Genomic DNA, 27014 nt, shown 5'->3' with positions numbered 1-27014 from the left:
CACATCATACATTTAAAGCACATGAATCCCTCCAAAGAATCCTGGGAATTACCGTATTTTTCGCCCTATAGGACGCACCAGCCCATAGGACGCACCTAGTTTTCAGGGGGGGGGGGGATCAAGGAAAAAAAATATGATTTCCCCCCGCAGCTCTGGGAGCAGCGGACAGGCTGCATGCAGCCTGTGCGCTACTCCAAGACCTTCTCCCGCAAAGGCCCACAGGAGCCGTGTGCGACTCCTGCGGGCTTTTCGACCAGGAGGGAGAAGGGACTGAAACGGCCAGTAAGTCCCTTCTCCTTCCTCGGGGAAAAGCCCCCAAGAGCGGCGTGCTCTTTAAAGAGCGTGCGGCTCCTGCGGGAAGTGGGGGAATTCCCCCATCTCCTGCAAAAGCCCACAGGAGCGAGAAGGGACTGACTCCGCCAGTCAGTCCCTTCTCCCTCCTTGGGGAAAAGCCCCCAAGAGCGGCGTGCTCTTTAAAGAGCGTGCGGCTCCTGCGGGCTTTTCGACCCAGATTGTGCCCTCACATCCTCTGGGGCTGGCGATGGGAGAAGCACTGCTTTCCTCCACCGCCAGCCTCAAAGCCGGGTTGGAGAGTAGCGGGAAGGCGTCGCGTGCCTTCCCACTGCCCCCCATCCTCTGGGGCTGGCGATGGGGGAAGCGCTGTTTTCCCCCACCACCAGCCTCAAAGAGCAGACTCTCCTGGCTTCAGCAGAAGCAACGCGAAGCCGCTGGAGCGCAGGCTTCGGAGGCTTCGCACTGCTATCGCTGAAGCCAAGGAGCCTGCATTCACCCCATAGGACGCACACACATTTCCCCTTCATTTTTGGAGGGGGAAAAGTGTGTCTTATAGGGCGAAAAATACGGTAGTTTGTTGAGGGAATTGTAGCTATATGGGGGATAAACTACAGTTCCCAGGATTCTTGTGCTTTCAATGTATGGTATGTATGCAGCCAGGCATGGGAAGGGAAAATGCACAGAGATAAAACGCACTCAGGCACCAGCTTTTCATATAATAATGGAACAGGAACAGTTTGCATAGCCTGTCTAAGCTGGCCCAAGACATTTTGTGGTATGAAGCAAAGACCAAATTTCCTGCTCTCCCCAGTTGCATGTACAGAAGCCCACTGGGTTGGCTGTTGAATCTTACTTCTACCTTGGCAGCAAGGTATAATTATCCAGTGCAGGGCTAGTTTGAAAGGTGTACAACAGGCCAGTGGCTTACATATAGCTCTGATCTCCAGTGGAGAGGAATGTCGGGGGAGGGGGAGCTAAGGGCAAACAGCTGTGTGTTTGTACGCTGCCCACCATCATCTGCTGCCTGAGGCACATGTCTCATTTTGCCTGGTGGCAGAGCTGTTCATATAGCCTGATGGAATGGCTGCTGCTAGGTGACAGTCGAGGGAGATCCAAAGGCAGCTGGTCTCTCAACAGAGCTAGTCCTACATCTTTAGAAACAGAAACCGGAGAGCAATACCAAGAAGCGGCCTCCATGGCCTAAGTCTGCAACTTCAGACAGTTATTAATCAGGTACTTTCATTTCATCCAGATGGAGCCTGAAACATGCTGTGTCTGCATGTTTCTTTGCTCTTTGGCAAGAGTTTGGGGTCTCTGAACAGGGATTTTTAATATATTTTTTTACTAAAAAACCCCCAACCCCCTTAATTGCTGAAAATATAATATTCCTCAGATCTGTTTTTTGTTAACTACACGAAATGAAGAGCTTTTAACTTGGCAATCAATTGTCTTCATCTAAGAGATATTAATGAGACCCCTTCCCAACACGTTGGGCTTAAAGCAACTGCCTTCTTTTGCTATAGCCCAAATTTTATGTTGCATTTTTTAAAATAAAAAACAACAACAATCAACATTAAATAAATTAGAAGCAGACCAATAAAACCTACATGGCAGAGAACTACTTAACATATGTATGTTCTTCATTAGCCAGCTGGAAGGTAAAACCCCAACAAAAATACAAAGTGTAAGAAAAATATTGGCATGAAGATTCCTGCATGAAAAATGCCTTTTGTCTATGCAAGGCAGTTGTTTTCCCCACGTAAATGTTGACAAGTAAAAACACACCAGTAAAAGTATCTCAGATTGCTAGTTCTTAGTAGAAAAAAAGTTTCTGGTGAATTTTCCAGTACTATCCTATACATGTCTATGCATACGTTAAGTCTCACTGAATGGGGCTTACTCCCATGTACATAGGAGAGCAGCAGCTGTGGGAAAAGGCAACTTTCCTGTGTGGGATCACTAGGACAGGAAGTGAAAATAAACTGCTCCTATCATATTGCCATTACACAAAACTATGGTGCAACTATACTTGAAATACTGTGTGCAGTTCTAATTGAACCACCTAAAAAAGTATATTGAAAACGCAACCAAAATGATCAAGGGGATGGAGTAAATGAGGAAAGTTTACAGCATTTGGGACTTTTTAGTTTAGAGCAGGGTTTCCCAAACTTGGGGTCTCCAGCTGTTTCTGGACTACAACGCCCATCATCGCTGACCACTGGACCTGCTAGCTAAGGATGATGGGAGTTGTAGTCCAACAACAGTTGGAGACCCAAGTTTGGGAAACCCAGGTTTAGAGAAAAGGCAAGGAAGAGGTGACAGGGTAGAAGTTTATAAGATTATGCACGGCATGTAGAAAGTGGATCCAATGAAGCTGAATGTTGGAAGATTCAGGACAAATGAAAAAGTACTTTGTAATGGTTCTAGGGATTGCTCGTGCGTAAGTTGCCTTTACTCCTGGCTAGGTTGCATGGTTGAACCCTTTCTGTCAGGATAGCCTCAAGATCCGTGGCTGCCTCAGTCGCTGGCAGAATCCATCAGTGGGCGTTTCTTAAACCGCTTCCAGCATAGAAGCTGTTTGACGCCCAGTCTCCTCCCCCGTTGCCTGCGCGAAAGTTTTCTGCGCAAGGTGGGTGTGGGCAACGGAGTACTCGTACCCTCTCCGCTGGTCTCCTGCGAAGAGTCCTGGAGCCACCTCTCCGATTCCTTAATCTCCTCCCCTTTCCCACTGGTGTTACGCTGATTACCTTCCCCAGCGGATGGGCTATCCCTCCTTCTACTAGGACCCTCTCCACCATCGTCCGGGAGCCTCCTCTCCGCCTCCCGCTCCGACGGCAGTTCCCTGACATACTTATTCACACAACACATATTTAATATGGAACTCGCTCCAACAGGAGGCAGTGAGGGCCACCAACTTGGATGGCTCTAAAAGAAGATTAGACAAATTGATGGAGGACACGGCTATCAATGGCTAGTAGGCACAATGACTAGGTTCTACTTCCACTCACAGAGCCTCTGAATGCCAGTTGTTGGGAGTTGCAAGTAGGCAAGGTGTGGTTGAGGTGCTTGCATCTGGTTGGTCACTGTGAGAACATGATACTATACTAGATGGGCCATTGGCCTGATTCAGCAGGCTTGGCTTACTTTCTTAGTAGGGTTGCATCCTAAGTCTAGCAGGTGGTTTAACATGGCGGCAGGTGGCTAAGCAGGTAAGCTGCACGTTCAATGTGCATTTTTCATTTTCTTTTTTTTTTTTTAAAAAAGCATGGACTTAGATGCCTTTGAGTTAAACTCTTGAAATCAGAAAGATGGCTTAGAAGTAAAAGAAGTGCTGCCTCAATATTTTATATGCTTTTTGCTTTGTTTTGTTTTGATCTTAAGACATTAGTAATTCTTTAACAGTAGCCCAGTAGACATGTCTTGTGCAGTTTGTTTCAAGGCAATCTTTTCCCAAGCAACTGGTGTCAATTTTTAATGCTGAACACAGCATTTTTAGCATGAAAACCTGTTAAAAGAGAAAAAGACATGACACATTTCATGTTTCCATTGATCTCACAGGGAAAAATAAAAGTGCTTTTTTGCAACCGAAAACCAATTTTCTTCCAGGAAGGGATAGAAGGGGCAAAAAAAAAATGTTATTCAACTGGAAAGCATATCACATTATTTCCCCAAACATATCTCAATTACATATTTATGACTATTTATTATCCACCAACATTGCAGAATGAAGTTTTGCCTGGTGTGATAAAAGTTTGCTACAGTTATTTCCTTCATTTTCTGATTGCTTTGGGCTCATTACTTGTACAGGCTGAATATTAAGTCTGCCAATAATGATAGCAGAATTGTATTATTTTATTATGCTTTAGCACTCCTACCTCACTTCTCATTTTTTTCATTAATAAATTAAGGGTTTTCAGGCCTAGAAAAACTATATGCACTGTTTCATATACTACACAACAACTGTAGGTTGAGTACCGAGTCCACAATCACCAGAAGCAGCAACTGACCCTTTTTCTGATGCGAAACTAACTACTTGGGCTCCTGCCTTAAAATAATCTGCCCAACCCAGCAATATTATAGAAAATCTGCTGAAAAACTAGAAGAGAGTAAATAAGCATTCATAGGAATGCTCATAAACTAGTTCACATATTTGACATTTTAAGCAGAGTTCTCAAATATCACGTATGCAAGTGGAATTTAAATTAAAATCAAAGGAGCCCTTGATCATTTTTCTTAAAGATAAGAAATAATTTATTTCTCTTCAGTCTTCACAAATACCACATATCACCTAGCTACACAACCAGTGCCATTAACATATCACTGAAGAGTTTCTTACCAACACTTTACTTGGACAAAGACAATTGCAATTTAAAAATTACTGTACAATGTGCTGTTGGATAAAATGCAGTTCTTGAGCTTCATGAGGAGATGTGGCATGTGGTTTAGAAACAGACAGAACATACAATGTTAAAAAATTTAAACTGCCAAAAAGCAAGAGTAAGGTAGAAAGGATTTTGTTTTGGCATTGTAGTTTTAGTAAAGTATTAAAAAAGAAATCTAGAGGAAAAGACTCGGTTTTTAACTTCCAGTACATAAAATTGGATACGAAAGTAATCAGTTCCTCCTTTTTAAGTTTTGCTTTTTCCTTAAAATAGAAATCAATATTATGAATATATTGCAGAGTAAAGAAAGACTGCAAAATTACCAGTTAACGAAAATACTATTGTATGAAAAACCAAATGTAAATTTACCAAGTAATTTGCTTACAAAAAAGATCAAACTATAAACAGTCACAAAATATATTAAAAAATGCCACTTTGAACGAGGCAATTGTACTCTACCGAAACTGGTAGTAGACTTTTTTTCCCTTCCAGAATAGACATATTCATACTGTAGTAACCGATAAAAAAGCATTGTGTACTTTTGTGTCGTCCGGAGATTTAGCACCGTGTGTCATAAGTTCCTGGATAGTCATCCAGTTGTCTAAGATCTTCTTGTTCCTCTTTTTCATCATCTTTTTGTGACTGAGTTCAATGATGTTAATTTCCTTTTTGCCCTCACTGCTGCTTTGAGGGCTCTCTTTAAGACACTCTAGTCTGCTACGCATCATGTATTCCCGCCGCCGCCTCTGCTCCTTGGCTCGCACCAGGTGCTGCTTCCGTTCCTCTTTGCTCCAGTAACGACCCATCTTCATTTCGCTCATTGTATCATCATCCGTCGTCATCCCGCTGCGCTCCTCTTTAATCTTTAAGGCACGTTCCTTCAGGATTCTGTCTCTTACAGGTCTTTTGGTGATATACCTCGTCCCGTCGCTCCTTATTTTCACTTTCCACTCCATCTTGGGCTCCGTACACTTCTGCGAATCTTTGCACATGTTCACTAGGCTGAGCTGGCTCTGGGCATATTCCACAGCAGATTTCTGCTGTATCAGCTGCATATAGCTTTGATAATGCTTAGCGTGTGCAGGGATATTCCCATACCTGTATGAGGAGCCGTGATATGGGGACAAATAAGGAATCTGCTCGGGGCTCTGCCTTTCTTGCTCTGTCGATTTGCTACTTTCTGAAACCGTTTCCTTCTCCTCAACAGAACTGTTTTGTTCAGCAGCTTTGGTTTTGTTTGGCGTTGTCTCCCTGCCACTCTGCCTCGAAGACAACTGGTTAGCCACAATGGTACTCCTGAGGTTTTTCCTATTGGTGATGCTAATCATCCGCTGGAGAGAACTGTCAGGGGATCGCTCCACGTTCAATGGAGTGCTTCTGCAGCTCTCTGCTGTGTTGTAAGCGCTGGAACTGTCTTTGTCCGATTTCTCTGGGTGCTCTATGATGTCGTCCAGTTTCCCCCCTGGAAGGTCTATACTGGTGTTATAATTCCTAAACGTACCACCCTGCAGTGCCCAAATGTCTCCGTACTGGTCTTTCACTTTTTGAAGCCGGTGAGCCTGCATGATGCTCTGACACTCAAGCTCAATGTTCCTCAGTTCCTCATTGAGCATCTGCAGCTCATGCTCCACCCCGTCCTTTTTCCTTCGGTTGCACTCTATGGTACTGCTTGAGTAATACAAGTCATACTCGCCGTGCTTTCGGATCTTACACTTGAGTTCCAGCAGCTGGCGAAACCTTTCGCAGTCCTCCTCCTGGTTGCCAACAAAATCAGACTCAATGTATTCCCCAGACACTACGCTCTTGTTGCACTGGAGCTCGAGGCTTCCCAGAGTGTCCGGGCTCTGTCTCGGTTCCTGCTGGGTCTCTGGGGTCGGCTTGTTCTGCTCTTCTGGTGCGTTTTCTTGCTCTGAGCTCTCGTCGTTGCGCTGGCTTTCGTCGGTGGGGCCCACTCCACTGTCTTTCTCGTTGTTGTTAGATGATGAGGTAGCAGTATCTGTTGTGCCGTCTTCCTCTTCGTGCTTTTTGGGCTATAAAATCAAAACGGCCCACAATTAATCTTTATCGCAGGTATTAAATTAAATATCTTAAATCAAGTTCTCTTCTCTGTAGTCACGCCCACCCTGTGGAACGCCCTCCCATCAGATGTCAAACAGGTAAACTACACAACTTTCTGAAGACACCTGAAGGCAGCCCTGTATAGTGAATTTTTTTAAAAAATGTTTTATTGTGTTTTTATAAATGCTAATGCCCGGGGCAACCCAGTCAGATGGGTGGGGTACAAATGAATAAATTTATTATTATTATTATTTTATTGGACTGCTAGCAGCACCTGCATACTTGTGGGAATGAACGTGCTCCTGTGCAAAAGGGAGAGAGAGAGTTTTGAATTTGGAACAGGAACAACTGCATTTAAACCCTGGCTCAGTTATGGATTTACTCAGACAAATCACATTGTCTTAGCCTTTGTTCTTCTTTCTGTATATCATGTGAATAATAGCAATCTAAGTTAAAGAGTTGCTATGATGACCAAAATAACCCCCAACTGATTGACATGGACATTTCCATCAACATGTCTTGAATGCAGCCCTTCAGACCACTTCTCCAAGCCACTCCTAAAACCACACTCCCTCTTCCCAGGCCAAAGCCCTCACCAGCCCTGCTCCATGGCCTCCTTTAATGCTGCCAACTTGCTACAGGGCCTAGTCCAAAGTATTGGTACTAACAAATAAGGCCTATACAGCTCAGGATTAGGTTACTTAACAGGCCACCTTTTGCTTTATATACCCTAGCATCTGCAATCTGCAGAAGAGCTTCTTCTGCAAGTTCCAAACATCTCAGAAGCCTGCTGTACAGTAATATAACAGTTAACAAGGCCAGTGGGGTATGGGGAAAAAAACCCAGCATAGAATATTGTAGGTGGATAGTATTTTCTGTGTTAGTTACTATCAGGGCTTTTTTTTCAACCAGAACTTACTGGAACTCAGTTCCGGCACCTCTCAGGTGAGTGCCATTGCCATTCTAAGAGAAAGAGGAAGGTGTTCATGGTGAGTTTCGGTACCTCTTTTTCTAGAAAAATAGCACTGGTTGCTGTGTTTTATTATAATAACATATATAAACATTTTTTTCCTACTCTATCAACCACTCTGGGAACATAAATAACTACAGGGCATACATGTCACTGAGAAGAAAACTGTGCTAGCAGATATTTGAACTTGGATGTGCATTCAATGCATGTTCATGTTCTGTATATTCCTCTCTCCACTTAGCTTGTGCAAGACTGCATATCCAGCTGCCAAATAATATATATACATTTACATATACAGTGGTACCTCGAGTTAAGAACTTAATTCGTTCTGGAGGTCCGTTATTAACCTGAAACTGTTCTTAACCTGAGGTACCACTTTAGCTAATGGGGCCTCCCGCTGCTGCCATGCCGCCACCATGCGATCTCATCCTGAAGCAAAGTTCTTAACCCGAGGTACTATTTCTGGGTTAGCGGAGTCTGTAACCTGAAGCGTCTGTAACCCGAGGTACCACTGTACATACATACATGTGTGTGTCTGTATTGCACTGGCAGAATAAAAGCCAAGAAAGGTTTGAAATAACCTGTACCAGCCAAAGAACATCAACAACAACCCTTAACAGAAATTGACCCTGGTGGATTACCACTGCCTTATCCCTATTGATGAATTTCAAATTATACTAGGAATATAAGTATATGGGATGGGAATACTATTTGTACCTTGGGTGCTATTATAACAGATATTTTTGTTCACACTGGCTCTGTACCAGTAGAAACTGGCACCATGATGTGCTCTGCTAAGAAGCACATCTATTTCAAATGCTAGCTATAATTGTGGCATGCAGTTGGCAGTAATTTTGTATAGCTGACTCGGGTGTCATAGGCTAAGGGCCCAATAAGGTAGTTTGTCTGCCAAATTTGTAGAGGATGTATTTGTCATTGGTGGTTGCCAGTCCAGATAATGTGTTTTTTACACACACACACACACACACACACACACACACCACCACCACCACAACAACAACAACGGGAGGTATCTCTTGCTCTCATCTGCTGCACTCCTAATGATTTTGTAGAAAATTGCTGATAGAGGTTCTCCATTTCGAATATACCAGTAAGGGGATTATATGTGTCACTGTATTTTCCCTTGGAAAACATCGAGTTAAACTCTAGTCTCCCATATAGTTAAAACAAAATGGTCTGCCTTCTTTGGCCATTATGTCAAACATTTTTGTGGATCCCTTTTAACTCACCCTCCATTAACTGCACCTATTTATTTCACCTCTAATGCTAGCAGCATTATGTGTCAGAGCAGTGAAGAGGGGCATGTTTTCTCCCACTCGGCCCACCACAACTAAACAGTAAAGTCATTTTGTCCCATTTCCCTTACACAATTTTCATCCAAAGTGTGCATAGTCTATTTACAATAAATCTAAGTGCACACAGCACCAGGCAAATGTGCTTTCTCCTTTAAGAGGTGTAATTACACAATTAAGCATAATGGCTAGTAATAATAAAACACGATGTGGGAAAATATAGGGTACGCATAACAGGAAACAAAACTCTATGAGGCTACACTGTTAGTAATTGCTATTTTCCCTCTACCTAGACAGACAATGATGGACAAGGCAGGGGAATTAGTGACATACACATAAAGCCTCATTATTACCTTCAAGAGCACAAGCCTACCAGCTAGTCTTTTATGCACAGTTGTTAGAATAAATTGATGCCAATAGGTCACAACAGTTAGAATAAAAGCAATTAAAGTGTGTTGGAGTGTAAACTAAACTAAACATGAAATCAAAAAGTTGACGGAAGGGTCTACCTGGCCAGTTCTGAGCCACTGCATTGATGCCTTAGTGTGTCTGTCATTAGGATTCTCAATGAGTGCTTGACAGATACCCATGTGTTTGCTGATATTATAGCTGAGCTATAATTCTAATGTTCTCTCCCATGTTGTCCAATTTTCAGCAAGCAAGAGTGTTAAAGTTTCTAAAATGAGAATGGTAGAATCTAAAGTTTGCCTTAAGACATGGCCTTTGGCCTGTTTACCACTATGAGGAATACACTATGTGTATGATAAATGGTTCATATATATCCCTATCTGTAAGTTCTAGTGCTCAGCCTTGATATTAGCCTGTTGGAGACTTGTCCCACACTGACCCACAGTTGTCTATCATACATAAGACTCTCTCCCTCCAGATGTCTCAATTCACAGTTGTTGATTCTATACTGTGACTACATTTTGAAGTCAACAATTAACGAGAAGATCCAGATGAAATCTACTGTATAGATCCTAGCCCAACCACAACCATTGCTCAGCTTGAACTTGATACATCAGAGGCAATTTGTTAAATACCTGTCAAGTGTTCTACGTTGCACTGACCCACATTGCTCATTGCTGCTGGGCATGAAGGAAAGTGACCTGCACAGTTTGGCTTTGCCCTGCCCATCACTGCTATGCAGTCCCCAACAGATTACCTCTGAGAGAATGCTGCCCTCAAAGGGAAAAAAAGGGGTTATCCTAGCCCCGATTCTGTTTCTCGTGCTGGGCAAGCTACAGTTTTCCTGAATTTCCACACAAACATGCTATGACCAATCTTAGAGAGCACTTGAGGAAGCTGCTTTTTAAAAAGGCATTGTTAACTTCAACTACATTTTAAAAAACAACAACCCTGTTGCCAAGGGGTGTAAAAAGAACAACAGGGTAAATATGCATTCCAGAGTTAAGGTCCGCCTCTTATCTGGCAAGCATTGGTGTGAATGTGACGCAGTAAGATTGAATAACAAGAGCTATGTCTTACAATGTAACCGGTTGATTCCTTTCTTTGTTCAAAATGAACAATTTCAGCACAGAACATGTCGTATTAATTGTTCTTTATGGGTGCAAATCTCAATGCTTCATGTCACTAATTAACCCACATTATGAAGGTTTGTGGAAGAATGCAGAACTGAAAGAGAAAAAGTGCCTTTGATTAAGCTAATAGGATTTGGGTGAACTGACTCTAATTCAGCAGTATTTATTACCACAGAGAAGACATGAGCTAGTCCCACCACTGCCTTTATTAATCTCTATGCAGGATCTTTCAAGAAGATTAAAAGCACTACACGGTCACTAGCCAATCTTCAGCATCATTTTATTTATCTTATTTACCCTGTTCTATAGCCTCAAGAAGCTCTAAAATGGCTTGCAAAATATTCTCACAATAAAATCTAATTCAAGTCCAGTATTGGGAACAACAGCAACACTGTGCTTATATGGAGCCACGTTTATTTTTTTCTTCTTCTGCCCTCACCCTTGGTCTTTCCTTGTCTTAGGACCCTCGTACCTATGGGACCGCCTCTCCTGGTATGCCCCACGGAGGACCTTAAGGTCCATAAATAGCAACACCCTAGAGGTCCCAGGCCCTAAGGAATTTAGATTAGCCTCAACCAGAACCAGGGCCTTCTCAACACTGGCTTCGGCTTGGTGGAATGCTCTGTCTCATGAGACCAGGGCCCTGCGGGATTTGATTTCTTTCTGCAGGGCCTGTAAGACAGAGTTGTTCTGCCTGGTCTTTGGCTCAGAATCAATTTGATTCCCTCCCCCTCTTTCTTTTTTCCTTTCTCCTCCTGTGATGAGGCTGCATTTTAATGTTTTAATGTTGTATTTTAATCTTGTTTTTTAAGTTGTATTTCAATCAATTTGTTTTTATTATTGGTTGTTAGCCGCCCTGAGCCCGGTCTTGGCTAGGGAGGGTGGGGTATAAATACTTTTTATTACCGTATTTTTCGCTCTGTTGGACGCACCGGACCACAGGACGCACCTAGTTTTTAGAGGGGGAAATCAAGGGGAAAAATATTATTCCTCCCCCCCCAGCCCTAAAGAGCAAGGGACAGGCTGCATGCAGCCTGTCCGCTTCTCCCAGAGCTTCTCAGGGCTGCGGGGGAAGCCTGCCCCCCCCCCAGCCCTAAAGAGCAAAGAAGCCAAGACAGCAAGTGGGATCCATAGCCGCGCAACCTCTCCAGCGCAGCTAAAGAAGAAGACAAGGCAGCGAGTGCGATCCATCCCGCTCACTGCCTTGGCTTCCTCTTTAGCCTTGAGCAGCATCTTTAGCCTTGTGCAACGGGGTGGATCGTGCCCGCTGTCCACCGGGGCTGGACTAGATGACTCCTGGGGTTCCCTTCCAACCCTGCAATTCTATGACCTTGGAAGGTGTTGGGGGTCTCCACCACTGGAGGCTTTTAAGCAGCACTTGGGGGACCATCTGCCTGGCGTTCTTTAGCTGTAATTCCTACATTGTAAGGGGCCTGGGCTAGATGACCCTCGGGTGGCCCTCCCAACTCCATACAGTCCTACATGTCTGCGGCAGGAGATCCACAGCCACTTCACACAATGCCCACTCCCAATTTTCATTGGAGAGACATGTGGCTTCAATGTCTAGATAGGTACCCCCCTACCTGCCACTCTCCCCCCACCCCACTTAAGCCGAGGGAATTCCTGCCCAGAGAAGCTCCCGGGTGAGGCAAGGGTTAAGATCTACCTCTGGTAAATGGCTTTCCCTTTTCTCTTCTTCTTCTGTGCTATTTCCTTCTTTTGTGTGTTGTTTAATCTGTTTTTATTGTATACTAAAATAAAAGCTGCAAAGTTTCCTTTTTTATAATATCCCCCCTCCAAACTAAAACGTTAATCTAGATAAAAACACTGATCCTGGGGAAAAGAAGGGGGTGGAGAAAGGACGAAAAAAGAAAAAGAGGTAGAGATTGAGAGATTTTTTAAAAGTTGGCTTCTTTAGCCTTGCGCAGCCTCCCGTGGCTGGAGAGGCACGCAAGGCTAAAGAGGAAGCCAGGGCAGCGAGCGGGATGGATCACGCTCACTGCCCTGGCTTCCTCTTTAGCCCTGCTCAGCCTCCCGTGGCTGGAGAGGTGCGCAAGGCTAAAGAGGAAGCCCGGGCAGCGAGCGGGATGGATCGCGCTCGCTGCCTGGGCTTCCTCTTTAGCCTTGCGCAGCCTCCCCGCGGCTGGAGAGATTGTGCAAGGCTTTTCTAGAGGAGGGAGAAGGGACTGACTGACCGTGTCAGTCCCTTCTCCCTCCTGGGGAAAAGCCGGCAAGAGCCGCACAAAGCATGTGTGTGGCTCTTGGGGGCTTTTCCTGCCTGCCTCCCCCCCTGCATTCGCTCCATAGGACGCACAGACTTTCCCCCTTAGTTTTTAAGACGGAAAAACTGCGTCCTATGGTGCGAAAAATACGGTATATTATTATTATTATTATTATTTATTATTATTATTATTTCTCTACTAGGCAAGAGCTCTCATTGAAGACACCAGAGGTGAAGGGATGGGGACAGGAAACCAAACCAAACCTCACTCGGCAAGTCTTCCCATACTGGCACCAGCTGTCACTGAAGACTTCTGAGGCAAAGGAATAGGACCAAACAACTGAAACTTGCTCACCCCCATGATATCCAGTCCTGTGTGTGTGGAAATCAGTTTTGGTTCTGAGCTTTTTTGTGTGTGTGAGGTGGTGGAATATATCAGGGGAGATATGTGCTTAGTGGCTGGAGAGATGGAATGCGCAAATGCTGAGTAAAACAAAGAGAAGAAAAATGTTTGTGACTTGGCAGGGCATTGCTTAGGAAGGAGGGGAGTGGGCAAACCAAATTAATCTGGTGGGAAAGTAAAATAATAGGAATGCAAAAATGTATTAAAATCCTAACCTTCCTCCTCCTCACATTTCGTCTTATACTGCAGATAGACCCCCCTCATTTGTCACTATTTGTGGAATGTTAATGGCAATGCTCTACCGAAGCCTAGGAATAAAATTTCTAAATTTATAATTTTGATTCCTTTTTTATTAAAAACGTGAACCTAGTAAACATTTCAGACTCTGCGTTCTGTGTCAAGCCTACCTGCTCCACTTCATTGCCTGCGTATTGCACTGCTTCATTATGCGGTTCTTCCAACATTTCCAAGTTTAACTCCTCTATGAATTCGTTCCTTTCATCATCCAGCCATCCTTCTTCCAGCTGTAAAGAATATATTAGTACATTACTTTCGGTTAGTGGGCAATGCATGCTAAAATAAGGTAAACCCAAATGGCAATGCCTGACTACTTCTTTTTTTAACATAATGACTCTCTTTGGAATACTGTGGTCTTGGAGCTCATCTCTCAAAAAGGCGGGGGGGGGGGAATGATCATTAAAAAAATTGGACTCTTAGGCCTTTTATCCCTTTTTGAAACATATCACCGATTTTCTCTCATAATGAGGAGGCTTGCATGCACAGAACATCATTTCCTTTCAAAATGTGCAGAAGGCATACTGCATAATACCGAAGCTGTCATGTTCTTTACTTCTAAGGCTACCAGCTTAAAAGAATCCAGAGATACTAATATACGGCCATGAGACAATTGGCTTCTTTCTCCCTAACAACCTCCACCCCAGTGTTATGCCTCACCGCCTGAACCTCAACAACATCCTCATTGTGTATTTCAATCACATTTGTCTTATTGATTTCTCAGGTAAACTTCCAGTAGCAGCAGCAGCAGCAGCTACAACCACAACAACTACAACAACAAAAGAGTAATTGATTGACAATGTGCCTTTAAGGCATGTTTTGTTTTCCAGCTGTTCCTTAGGGATGCTTTTTTAATAAATAAATAAATAAATAAATAAATCAGGAAGTACTACTTTAAAATATGTTGGTGAACTAACTTGCCTGAAACAGAATGAAGCCAATTCTGGGCAATTTAACCCAGAGCATTTTCTGTGTGCATCTGCGTAAACTTTTCTGTATAGAAAGCTGGGGGGGGGGGGGGGGATACATATAATAGGAAAGAGGAATACTAGTGTCAATATTCTTCATATCAATTGGATAAGTTGAAAGAGTTTTTGGTAAATAAATCCAGCCATCCTTGCTGGATTCAGAAGTAGGCACTCAGGAGTTAGATTGTCCCTGTTTCAAGTTCAGGGCATGGATATAAGATAAAGGCAAAAGGACCCCTGACCATTAGGTCCAGTCGTGACCAACTCTGGGGTTGTGGCGCTCATATCGCTTTACTGGCCGAGGGAGCCGGTGTACAGCTTCCGGGTCATGTGGCCAGCATGACTAAGCCGCTTCTGGCGAATCAGAGCAGCGCACGGAAATGCTGTTTACCTTCCCACCGGAGTGGTACCTATTTATCTACTTGCACTTTGATGTGCTTTCGAACTGCTAGGCTGGCAGGAGCAGGGACTGAACAACAGGAGCTCACCCCGTCGCAGGGATTTGAACCGCCGACCTTCTGATCGGCAAGTCCTAGGCTCTGTGGTTTAACCCACAGCGCCACCCACGTCCCTCCAGGGCAGGGATATTAGACAAGAATTGTAATGGATATCAGATTAATCATATTTGCTACTGGTTGCTTCCTATTTGTCAGGAACTACTTTGTTAACAACGGTTTTATTCTACTAGATCCTTAATGTGCCTTAACTTGCTTTTTTATTTTACTGAAAGAAAACCTAAAGCATGTAGAGACATGGAACACATTTCCTGTTTTTTTAATCGTTAGTTCAGATGAACATAATCAGAATAGGGCAATTTCCAATCTCTACGTCTAACCCTCTATACCCATAACTTTCATTGTATTGTCACTGAATGGTGAATGATAGCTTGGGAAGAATAATAGGAAAATATGTAGCTGACTTACTCATAATACTCTTGTCTTAGATTAGGCAAGAATATCTTAATGATTATTATATAAAGATTGGTGGGGTTTTTTCTTTGCTAAAATACATGTATGAGAAAATGAAAATTTACAATACTGCAAAAAAAAGGATACTCTCAATGATGGCCCTCCTTCAAAACATTGATCTAGAACATCATTTCTATGTCAAAGATTGTAATTACTAATTACCTACAAATCTGAGCTCACAGGCAAATACAGAAATTCAAAACAGCAATATTTTATAAGGATTATATACATGTATATATTTACAGTGCTTATATTCTGAGGTTAGCTTTTTAACAGCACTATCCTATGAATGTCTACTCAAATGTAAGCTCCACCGAGTTTTGTGGGACTTACTCCCAGGTATGTGTGCATAGGATTGCAGCCTAAGTCAGTGTTTGACTTCAGACAATGCAAGTACAATGCAAGTACTTAGCTTAATTTAGGGTGCAGTTCTATACACACTTAAGACCACCCAGAGAACTTCATGGCTGAATTGGGATTTAAACATGGGTCTCCCCAGACCTAGTCCAATACTCTAACCATTACACCACATCAAAAGTGCTTCTAGATCCCACTCCTGGCAGAATTAGCATGGTTGAAACAGAAACTGTAACAGGATGTGCAGTCCCATTGCGGGAATTTAGAGCTACTTTTGTTATTTTGTATCAACCACAACCACGATGGCCATGCAAATTTTGCTAGCAATAAGCAAGGGCTGAAATGGGTGATTTGTACATGACTGTAAATTGTATATCCATAAAACACTATGCCTGGATGTGTCATTGCTGTACTTTCTCGGTCACTTCTGTGCCTTGATAATTTCTGTGCCTAACCAAGAAGCTTGGAAACCAATGCCTTCCAGATATGCTTTGCAAATTAGGATAACATCTTTTCTTTTCCCTTGACCGTTTTATCCACACAAGAGAGGCAAGAAGAGACTAATGCTAGGCCCCAGGTAGTCATTGTTTGTTGTACAACTGAATCCCGAAAGACAGATGCATCACTGATATAAAACCCCTTAAGAGCCTATAAGCAGAATGTTTCAGCAAGCCATTTATAGTTTCAGAAAGTTATCTAAGCCTACAAGAGCCACAGCCAAGCTACATAAACCTGAGGTGAATTGCTTTCCTCTGCCATACTATACAGCTGCTTTTATCAGCACCATTTAGAATGTATAAGACTATAAAGGAAATATATGCTTCGAACTGTGATCCTCTATAACTACACTAGTCAAAGGAAGGCTTTCAGGTGACACTGAATTACGTTTATTCAATGTAATTTATAGAGATTGTGCAGTTACCAGTGCTGAAAAATATCAGATCAATAACACAAGAAACAAGTGGCAATATAACCAACTTTGCCTGAACCAAAGACAGATGGATACAATAGGGGCAACAGAACATCCTTTTTGCTTTGTAGCAGGATATAAAAGGAAGTACAACTAGGTGTTTTTCTTCCACTATTCTCCCTCCTCCTTATAGGAATCTGCATACTAACTCTGCCTTCCAAAATATGGAAACATTTTCACAAAGCAGAAGAACCGTTTTCCGTCAATGAATGATGGTTATTCATATTTGCTACAGACCTTCAAAAATACGATTCGTTCTAAACTGTGTATGAACATGATATTGTAATTCCGTGTACAGTTTAATACTTGGTTTGCGGTGTGGTGAAACTTCCTTGTACTTATAAATATTCTGGAAATCAGAAAAGCAGCCCATATTGGAATTTCAGACCAACTTACATCATATGAGAAATCAACATGCATTTTCTGCTACATATGGGCAATTTCAATATTTCTTTGTGTTTGCTTGTGTAGTCTACTAGACAATCAGCTGCATTCTTATAGGTACGTATGATTTTAAAGACTCATTCAGCTAGTACAGTGGTATTCAAGCTCCCTTTAACTTTGCATCTGCAACTACAAAACAGTAAAGACCATCTATTCTCATTTTCTCCATTCTGACAGGAACTTCTGCGTTGTCATTTCCCCGCCAGCTGTTCATTATCTGCGGATGGCAGTGAATGTATGTGCCCTGCGAACCACCCTCATTCTCAATGCATCTATTTACTCTAACCTGCATCTCTGGTCTTGCTACCAGCAGCACAATTTTCTTGCATTCGTCGCTGGAGAGCAATGCCACTGCCTCCTCCCGGTTCTGGACATCTTGGCCATTTATCTATAAAACAAATGAAAGTGGCACATTAGTTTCCATTTCCACAGCGCAACACACAATATAGAGCAAATATCAGCTCATTTGTGGCAAATGTATGGACAATGAAGCTCACACAATGGGCTCATCTTCAGCCCCCTCAGTGGTAAGTGCCTTCACTCAATTATGCGCTTACTGTAAGAGCCATATCGATCGTTGAAGGATGGCGGACATCAGAGGAAGCAGTTATGTTCATAAATGTCCAACCTGCGCCCTGGCAACATACATCTAGCAACACAATTAACCAGCCCTTGACAGGTGACGTTCATCTTTCTCTGTTCAGAGTAATGGAAGTGTCAGTCTGAGATAATAGTGCTGGTGGAAGCAAGACTGGTAATACTACAGCTGAAATCAGTCATACTGGAAGCTTAGAGAGAGCCAATTAGAGGTCTACAGCATTATCTCTCACCAGGCAATACTTACAGGCCACTGCTGATTGCTGTTTCATTTAATCATTTGATATTTGTGCGTGCGCCCGAACACACATGGACAGACACACACACACTGGGTGCCAAAATTCATACTAGAGGCTGCAAATCCCATACACCCTTACTCAGGAGAAAACCCTGTTGAACACATTGGGACTTCTGAGCAATCATGTATGCTGTGCACACTTAAAAGTGAATCTTCAGTTGTTGCTTTTTAACTTTCCAAGCACAACTTTGCGATAATGCCAAACAGTAGTCTGTGTTAACTATTTCTTAATGGGTTTGGCAGCAAATCCAGGGACCAGATGAACAACATACAAAATTGCTCATCTTTGAAATTCAAACCATTCTTCTTATGTGAGCATTAGCAGAGAAAATTGCAGTATCTTTATGCAGCGCAGCCAACTTTTCCCCATATCTTATCTTTCCATTTGCTTTTTTCATGAGCCTTTTTCAAGGTGTATTCCCTCACATGATCATGTGATAGGGGCGGGTGGGTATAGTCCCCCTCCACTGCACCACTACTGCTGTTCCCACAGTTATCCAATGCGCAGAGGCAACAGTGACACACACTTAAAAGAGTAGAGCTAGGGAACATGCCACTTTGCTTGCAGATGTGCAGTGGTGATTGTGGAGGGGGAAAGAATGCCTGAACAGAGTTACAGTCATGGCGGGGAGAAAAAGAAAAAAATCATGAAACATTTAGGACATCTGAAACTGAAATTTGCAAATTTAATTTTGGATTAATTGGGAGGTGCCAATGTAGGGCTCTCCAGTTGTTCTTGGGCTGCAACCCCCATCTTCCCTGACCACTGGACAAACTGACTGGGGCTGACAGAAGTTGGAATCCAACAACATATGGAAGGCAACATGCCAACTACCCCTGACCTGCATTAACGCATCAAACATAAAGTGGCTGGTTGTAAGAATAATTTTGGCCAAAATATATATCTCATCTCAAACCTCCAGGTGTTTGTATATGAAGTCACCTGTGTACATGAACTCTCAAGTCAGCATTACAATCTTCTGTTCAGTTCAGAGAAACTGAAGAACAAATCAGCAGCGTATGAAATTAAGAAGCTAATTGCCTTTTAATAACTCATAAATTTATTGTATGAATGCTTTAAAATATATCGTATTTTTCCATGTATAAGATGCCCCCATGTATAAGACGCCCCCTATTTTGGGGGACTCAACATTAAGAAAACACCCCTCAGCGCTACCCGTATATAAGACGAGCCCCAATTTTAAACCTATTTTTTGGAAAAAAAACCATAGTCTTATGCATGGAAAAATACGGAAAATATATTTACTGCAACTTCCTTAATTGTGTATGGATTCAAAGAAGTTAAAGTATCTCGAAAGGGACCTCAACATTTTCACTTTATGGTTGCAACCAAAATCTATGAAAAATGTTTTAGAAACAGTTTTAAATTTTGTTTTATATCTATTGCATATTGGCTAGGGGATATTTTAATAAAGTGATTAATAAACGGAATGCATAAATGAGCGAGTGAATTAATAAATAAACAGGGATCTTTCCCCCCACCTGCTGACTAGCTATGGAGGAGAGGGGCTCTTTTATGCTTTCATTTTTTCTCTCCTACGGATTAGCTATGACTTGCCTGCCATACTTCCTGAATTCCAGTATAATCATGAAAATGTTTAAAATAATTTGTGATGTTTAAAATAAAATGTGATGCTTGCTGCAGCTTTCAGTTACCGTATTTTTTGCCCTATAGGACGCACTTTTTCCCCTCCAAAAATGAAGGGGAAATCTGGGTGCGTCCTATAGGGAGACTGCAGGCTTTCGCTGAAGCTTGGAGAGCAAGAGGGGTCAGTGCGCACCGACCCCTCTCGCTCTCCAGGCTTCAGGAAGACATCCGCTGCCTAGGCAGCCCTGCGGGAGTTCCCGCAGGGCTGTCTAGGCTGTGGATAGCAGCCTGCTTCCCGGAGCGCCGGGTGCGCTGAAAGCACAGCGCCCGGCACTTCGGGAACACATCCGCAGCCTAGGCAACCCTGCGGGAGTTCCCGCAGGGCTGTCTAGGCTGCGGATAGCAGCCTGCTTCCCGGCGCGAGGGGCGCCCTGAAGCAGAGCGTCCCTCGAGCCGGGCAGACATCCGCAGCGTGGGGAGCCCTGCAGGAGTTCCCCGCAGGGCTCCCCATGCTGCAGATAGCAGCCTGCCACCCGGCGCAAGGGGTGCCCTGAATCAGAGCAGATTAAGTATTTAACGAATTAAGTATTTAACCCGAGGTACCGCTGTATTTGGAAAATTAGACAAACACAAGGAAGCAGTTCAGCATCCTGAGAATTTGGCCTGCAGAATGCTGCCTTTTAAAATAGTTCTTTTCACATAAACCTTGTATAATAAAATTGTCAGATTCCCTTGCTCTGAGTTATCTCATCCATAAGAATGGGTACTGAGCCAGCACATTGTCCAATATGAAAGGAGAATCCTAACCACAACTCATTTTCTGTTAAACTTAATGATCAGATTCCAACTCATATATCACATTGCCACACACATAGAAGCATAGAACCAGAGAACAGTAGAGTTGGAAGAGCTCCCCAAGGGTCATCTAGTCCACCCTCTGCAATGCAGGAATCTCAACTAAAGCATCCGTGACAGATTGTCATCCAACCTCTGCTTAAAAACCTCCAAGGAAGGAGAATCCACTACCTTCCCAGGGAATCTGTTCCACTGTCAAACAACCCTTACCGTCAGAAAGTTCATAATAATAATAATAATAATAATAATAATAATAATAATAATTTATTTATACCCCGCCCATCTGGCTGGGTTTCCCCAGTCACTCTGGGCGGCTTCCAACAAAACACTAAAATTCAATAACCTATTAAACATGTTTAGTCAGAATATCATTTCCTGCAACTTGAACCCATTGGTTCAGGTCCTACTCTCCAGAGAAGAAAACAAGCTTGTTCCATCTTCCATGTGAAAGCCCTTTAGATATTTGAAGATGACTGTCATATCTCCTCTCATTCTCCTCTTTTCCAGGCTAAACATGGCCAGTTCTCTCAACCGTTCCTCATAAGGCTTGCTTTCCAGACCCTTTATCATCATGGTTGCCTTCCTCTGCACATGTTCCAGCCTGTCAGTATCATCCTTAAATTGTAGTACTCTAGCTGTGGTCTGACCAAGGCAGAATAGAGTGGTACTGTTACTTCCCTTGATTGGGACACTATGCTATCTTAAATCCCAATTCTATCTTCTGCAGCATTAGCTATCCCTCCTAGTCTGGTGTCATCTGCAATTTTATATCATGGGTATCACAAATATTGGACATAATTCTTATGGATTAGTTAGCAACATTGCAAAGAGAACACTGAACCGAAATAAGAAATGATGTTTTATATGACATGGCCCAATTTTATTGAGTATATGCAATCTATTGAACATGGCTTCTGTCTATCAGCTTCTCATGGGGCGCTGTGGAGAATTCTTAGAACTGCTAGCATATTGGCAAAGCTAAGTAGGGTCTGCTATGATTTAAATTTGCACATATTTTTGTATACCACTTAGCAAGTTTTTCAAATATTAAGCAGTTCAGAAACGGTTTAAAATATAAATAAGTAATATTTTCTTGAACCAGAACAACCTGCCTTTGACTGGAGCAGAAATGGGCTACCTAAGCATCAGGTTTTTTTGCTTTTATCACAGTGTACACAGAACTAAAAATGCCCATAACATCAAATTTTGTTCTTTTTTTATCATTTTCAAAAAACGGTTCAGTGTTCAGATCTGTTACATGGCCCATTACTTTTTAGTCCCTCTCTGCAAATTCATATCAGTCCAACATCTAGTCAAAGTATGGTAATGCAATATGAGAATTCCCTCCCTTCCCCCCATCATATGATGTGTGCACTGCAAAAAAGAAAAAGAAAATAAAAAAATCATATCCCCCAATATACAAAGAAATAAAATAATATATCCTCGCAGAAGCCCTCACACTGAAACACGACTTATTATATGCCTGCAAAAGCAAGGACCGTTTTAGCCAGGCAGCTTGTAGATCCTATTGTGTTCCAGAGATTTGTTTGATTCTCAGAACTGATAGCAGAGTAAGAAATAAAGCTATGTTTCCCAGCAAAGATGTTTCCTGAGGAAATGAAAGACCTGGTGGGATAGAATCAGATTGATCTTGTAACATCCAGCAGGCTCTCAGGAAGGCTGAATTAATGCCTAGCAGTTGCAGGGTTGTTTGTACAGAAGCAACTTGCTACTATCAACAAGTATCACCGGACAACAAAAGGAAAACTGCACAAATTGCATAAAAGGGATAATTGGTTCGTGCACGTGTGAGCTTGCTTCAGTCCCCGGGCTGGGGAAGCAGCGGCCATGGACAGGAATGGAAAGTCTTAGGTTACTAGGGAAGGGATGCTTGGTTTCATATTTTTTTGACAACAGATGCTGCCACTAACATGCATTATAGGTCCCACCCCTATCTACTTGCCATCTTCTAATGTTGTTATGCATTGGCTGAACACAGCAATGCCATGCTGGGCATTTTCTTCAGAATTTCCACTGGACTTGAAAAAGGCTCGCTGGGAAGAAATGTGGTCTTAAGTTTCTGTTCTGTGGAGTATGGTAGGAGCTCTTCCAGGCTTTTCCTGGGCCTCCATAGTTTCTATTAAAAACGTATTTTTTACTCAGAAAGCCCTGGCAATATGAGTCCACCATGCCTGACTCTTCCTTCCTTCTCCTCCCTCCTCTGAAGCACTTCTCTCCATTGTATGCTCCCTTCTCTGAGCATCCATTAGCCCCAGACCCAGTGCTGTGGCTTCCTCAGTCAGCCATCATGTGCTGATGATGTTACCTCCAGGGGATGGCAGCTAAAAATGAATAGAATGGCTTCCACTGCCATTCTATTTATATTGTTATACTTTTTTTAGGGGGGGGAAGAAACCCCCCCTAAACTCAATAAATTAATGAATGCCAGAATCTAGCTAATATTAGGGATATGAATGGAAAATACAAGTTGCAGAAGTGCACCAGCCAGCGAAGGAATCCCTGGGCTGGCTTCTGCAAACATGTCTGACCAGGGTAGTTAAGAGCAAAGCCATTAAGAGACAAAGGTGCTGATTGCTGGTCATTATCACATCATAGGAAGGGTCTCAGGTCTGTGAAAAACAGGGGTTGCCAAGGTGACATGGAGGGGTGTGAGGTGACAGGGGAAAGTGTCATTTTACAGTAGGCCTGGATTTTTGGTGAGAGGTGTGCTGGGAAGAAGGACCAGGGCAAAGTCTAGTCCTCTAGGAGCTCCTGGGCAAGCCATAACTCCATGTGGGGACTGGAGGTCAGAACCATATTGGAGGAGGAGACTGTACCACAAGACCCGGAGCCATGACGGACTGACGAGAGGGGCAATGGGAGACACTATTGGGGTATAATGTCCTGTACCCCCTCCATTGCAACTTCCAGGTGTAAATATGTGTTAATGAACCATATTTCTTAAAGGTGCTATCCTCCACAGGGCCCCAAACTTCCCAACAGAGTAACAGCCCCAGGGAACCCCCTGGAATCTTGCACCGCTCATGAAGATTGGGGTGGTGTGATACAATATTTATAGACTGCATTAATCAATAACAAATCCTATAAGCAGTTAACATAAAACAATGCAAAATGTGCATAAGCAAATAGCAATAAAATAAATATTTGAAAACAAGAAGACATAACATTTTCAAAAAACAGAAAAAGATAAAACCAGCCGTCATAAAACAAATACTAAAATCACATATTTGGGTGTACGTACCTTAACAAGAATTTGCCTGCCTAATATTCTACAGAAACAATGGACTGTACATTTTTGAAGAACCGTAGTGAGAAAGCATGCTCATAGTTACTTACTTGCAAAATTCTATCTCCTTCCCGGATCCGTCCATCTCGGGCAGCGATACTGTTTGGATCAACCTACATGAGGTGGAAATGCCATAGTTAGTTCTAAAATAAGTTTTCATTTAACATATGTTTAAGGGGCGGTGTGTAGGTTTTTTCAGATTAGTACTTCTTTGGGAAATGAGAGGAGTTGGAGCTTGATAATGCTCAGGAGAGACTGGATGTGTTAAAAAGTTCATACCCTTTATAAAATGTTTTGCATGGCATCTTTACCTATCAAGCTAGACTTCTGAGTCCTTATATCACAAACAAAAATAAGAAGAAGAAAAGCCATTACAATATATGATTTACCTTTCTTCAACACTGATACAATATACTAAATGGTTGGTTTACGTAGTTAAATTTTGCTTTAACCTAAATATATCTTGAAGGCTCCATTAAAGGTTTATCAGAGTCGCAAAACTGTTCCTTGACTAATGGCCACCCTTTCCTTGATGGATATCTGAAGCCATTTATTTTTCCTTGCCATTCCTTTTTGCAGCAAAGCCTCTCTAAGCATTCGGCTTGCAAGTTACATCTTATAAAGATGGCAATACCTCCCCCTCCCAAGCAGGTCTTATTTTCATATTGTGTGTTGTTGGAGAGAAAATGTTGTGGAAATATTTAATCTGGTATGAAAAGAGAGCAATTGCAGCCACTCAAATGAAGGGAAAGGCAGAATGGTTCAAAACAGAGCTAAAGAGAGCACTTTTAAAAATTCAGACAGATAAAACCAGCAGATCTCTTTTAAATCTTTGCAAACTAGTAAGAAACCTATACTGTAGGCTTCTCTGTTACCTAACTGACCTCAGCTGCTGAAGTATAATGGGATCTTTATGGGCTTCAAAAACAACCAGAAGTTTTTTATACTATCAGTACTAAAGGCCTAGGGACGGATAGGTCTGTACACCAATTTTAGGAAACAAGCTAAAAATGGGAGTAAATAATGCTATAAAAGCACCGTCCAGCAGTTAGGCTGCATTTGTAAATATTTTATATTTTTATTTGTTATATTTATACATCACTCTTCCTCCGGGGATCTCCAAGCAGTCTGCATACATCTTACAGGTAGCAATCTTGACCCTTGTCAGGTCCAAACCCTCATGGTTTCAGCATATGAACTGAATATGCCTTCGGACCAAATATTTTCACCAGATATAGATTACAGATCTAACTTCAAAACAGTACTTTCTACTCCTTCGGAAAGGGGAAGGGGCAGTGCCTGGGAGGGGAGATCTGGTCCTTGGGGGAAAAAGTCCTAGATTTCATTGAAGCACATTTCTTGGAGCTCTCTGGTGTTCTGCAGCTCTGAACTACTTGGCAATGTGTCCAATCATGGTCCATAGGCTTCTGGGTGACAGGAGAAATACAACTTCTGACTAAAATGAATGTCCCACCCCCCAAAAAAATCCTCCAATGGTTCTAAAGAACTCTAATGAGATAAGAGACAGAGAGTCCTTGTTAACTAAGGTATGCACTTGAGTGAGTGCTTCAGGAAGGATGCTGAAAGGCAGCAAATAAACAGGAAATGCTCCAAGACAGCATGAATGTAGAAGTTAGAGACACAGAGGAAGCATAAAAAGAATGCATATGGCAAGGCAATTTTATTGCAGTGCAATAAAAAAAAATATTGATTGGAATGGCACCAGTGGACAGAGTCAACAATTTTGTATAGGGGTAGTTCATGCAAATGGTATGGACCAGAAAAGCAAGCAAGCAAGCAAGCAAGCAAGCAAGCAAGCAAGCAAGCAAGCAGAAGTTTGGTGAATCTCGTAAACTCTGTAAGTATGGCATGTAGCAGAATTATTGTTTTAATTTGTGGAATGGAGCCAGTCTCTTCCCAGTAATCACAGCTACTCTGGTTCTGGAGTGAGATTAAAGGGAATAAATCCTATAAACTTCAAGGAGTAAGAAAAGGATCACCAGGCAAGTCAGAAAGCCGAGGGAATAAACTCTGGAATGAAGGGGCAAGTGGGAGGCAGGCAGGAAAAAGATGTCAAGGAGCTGCAGGTTCTCTCAAAGAGTCCAGTTAACAGTATTAAGACAATGTTTCACCTAACTTTTTAAGCAACATGCTGACTTTTCAGGCAATTCGCTTCATGGTAATGTTGCATTTGACACATTTACGTGTCAACAAACTTGCCAATGACAATTATATCACTTGGGCAGCATAATTTAGGCAGTTTGCTAACAGTTTGCATTGGAAAATTGACAGAATTCTGGTAGTCAGGCTACAGAAATGCTTATTCTACTTCCCCTTTACCACCCCCCCCTCACAGAACTTTACCTCACTGATATAAATTCCTGTGTCTTCCTCGTCATCCGTACGGTAGCAGACAGTCAAGCCCAGCTTTTCCTGGCTGCTAAGACGACAAAGTTCAACTTCCTACACAAAAAATAAGAAACGTAGCACAGTGAGGTGCTTATTTTGAGACTAAAGTCTGTTGCGGATACAATACTTTACATTGCTCTATAAGGGCATACAAAGTCTTCCAGTCACCTTACCCCAATTACTTGATTCAAGATCGAATACTTCTCGTAGTAGTGAAAGCTATTTTCATTTAGTATTGCCCTGCTCCAATTTTCACAGTAAAAGCACTCTTTCCTCAAATAAACTAAAGTGGGAAGCCATTAAGCAAAATTTGGCATGCCTTCAGGGGTGCCAAAATCAAGAACGAGAGGCTGACAATATATCACACAGTCATTTTACTTCTGTCAAGCCAACTATTGATTTATGGGTCAGGGGAAAGACAAAGTATTCATCCATCAATCAGTCAATCTCATACGATTGTCAGCCTTCCATCAGCCACATAAACCATAAGCCAGAATCAGAGTTACCTGCCAAATCACATAAAGAACACAGTCTATTCTTAGGTCCAATATAAATAATAAATAATAATTGGCAACTTAATTCATTTCATGTGGTAGGTTTGTCCCTGAAGTTACAAGATATTAGAGTTCCTTGGCTATTAAATTATTCACAAAAACATTTAACACACTTAATGAACATGAAGTTAGAAGATACCTATAACCGAATGTAAACTAGGAATGTAGGAAGTTGCCTTATACTGAGCCAGACCACTGGTCC

General features: G+C 42.4%; 1 protein-coding gene and 1 long non-coding RNA gene across 3 annotated transcripts in view; one reads left to right on the top strand and one right to left on the bottom strand.

Moving 5' to 3' along the window:
• Window positions 1–13550, top strand: part of LOC310658287 — a 116300-nt gene extending 102750 nt beyond the window's left edge. Inside the window, exon 5 of the long non-coding RNA XR_014502184.1 lies at window positions 12983–13550. This is a non-coding gene — a long non-coding RNA (uncharacterized lncRNA). The remainder of the gene's footprint in view (window positions 1–12982) is intronic.
• The window catches only part of PDZRN4 (PDZ domain containing ring finger 4), a 216035-nt gene continuing 193539 nt past the window's right edge, over window positions 4519–27014 (bottom strand). For both annotated transcript variants that reach the window (XM_083399508.1, XM_083399509.1), the window contains 5 exons: window positions 26214–26312; window positions 23900–23962; window positions 17470–17571; window positions 13590–13706; window positions 4519–6706 (listed from right to left, as the gene is read on the bottom strand). In XM_083399508.1, the coding sequence (XP_083255634.1) occupies window positions 5180–6706; window positions 13590–13706; window positions 17470–17571; window positions 23900–23962; window positions 26214–26312 (1908 nt within the window). In that variant the 3' untranslated portion in view covers window positions 4519–5179. The remainder of the gene's footprint in view (window positions 6707–13589; window positions 13707–17469; window positions 17572–23899; window positions 23963–26213; window positions 26313–27014) is intronic.

This window comes from Podarcis tiliguerta, assembly GCF_965153285.1.
Source record: "Podarcis tiliguerta genome assembly, chromosome: 10".
Taxonomy (NCBI): domain Eukaryota; kingdom Metazoa; phylum Chordata; class Lepidosauria; order Squamata; family Lacertidae; genus Podarcis; species Podarcis tiliguerta.
This window is presented reverse-complemented; position numbering and strand designations above follow the sequence as displayed.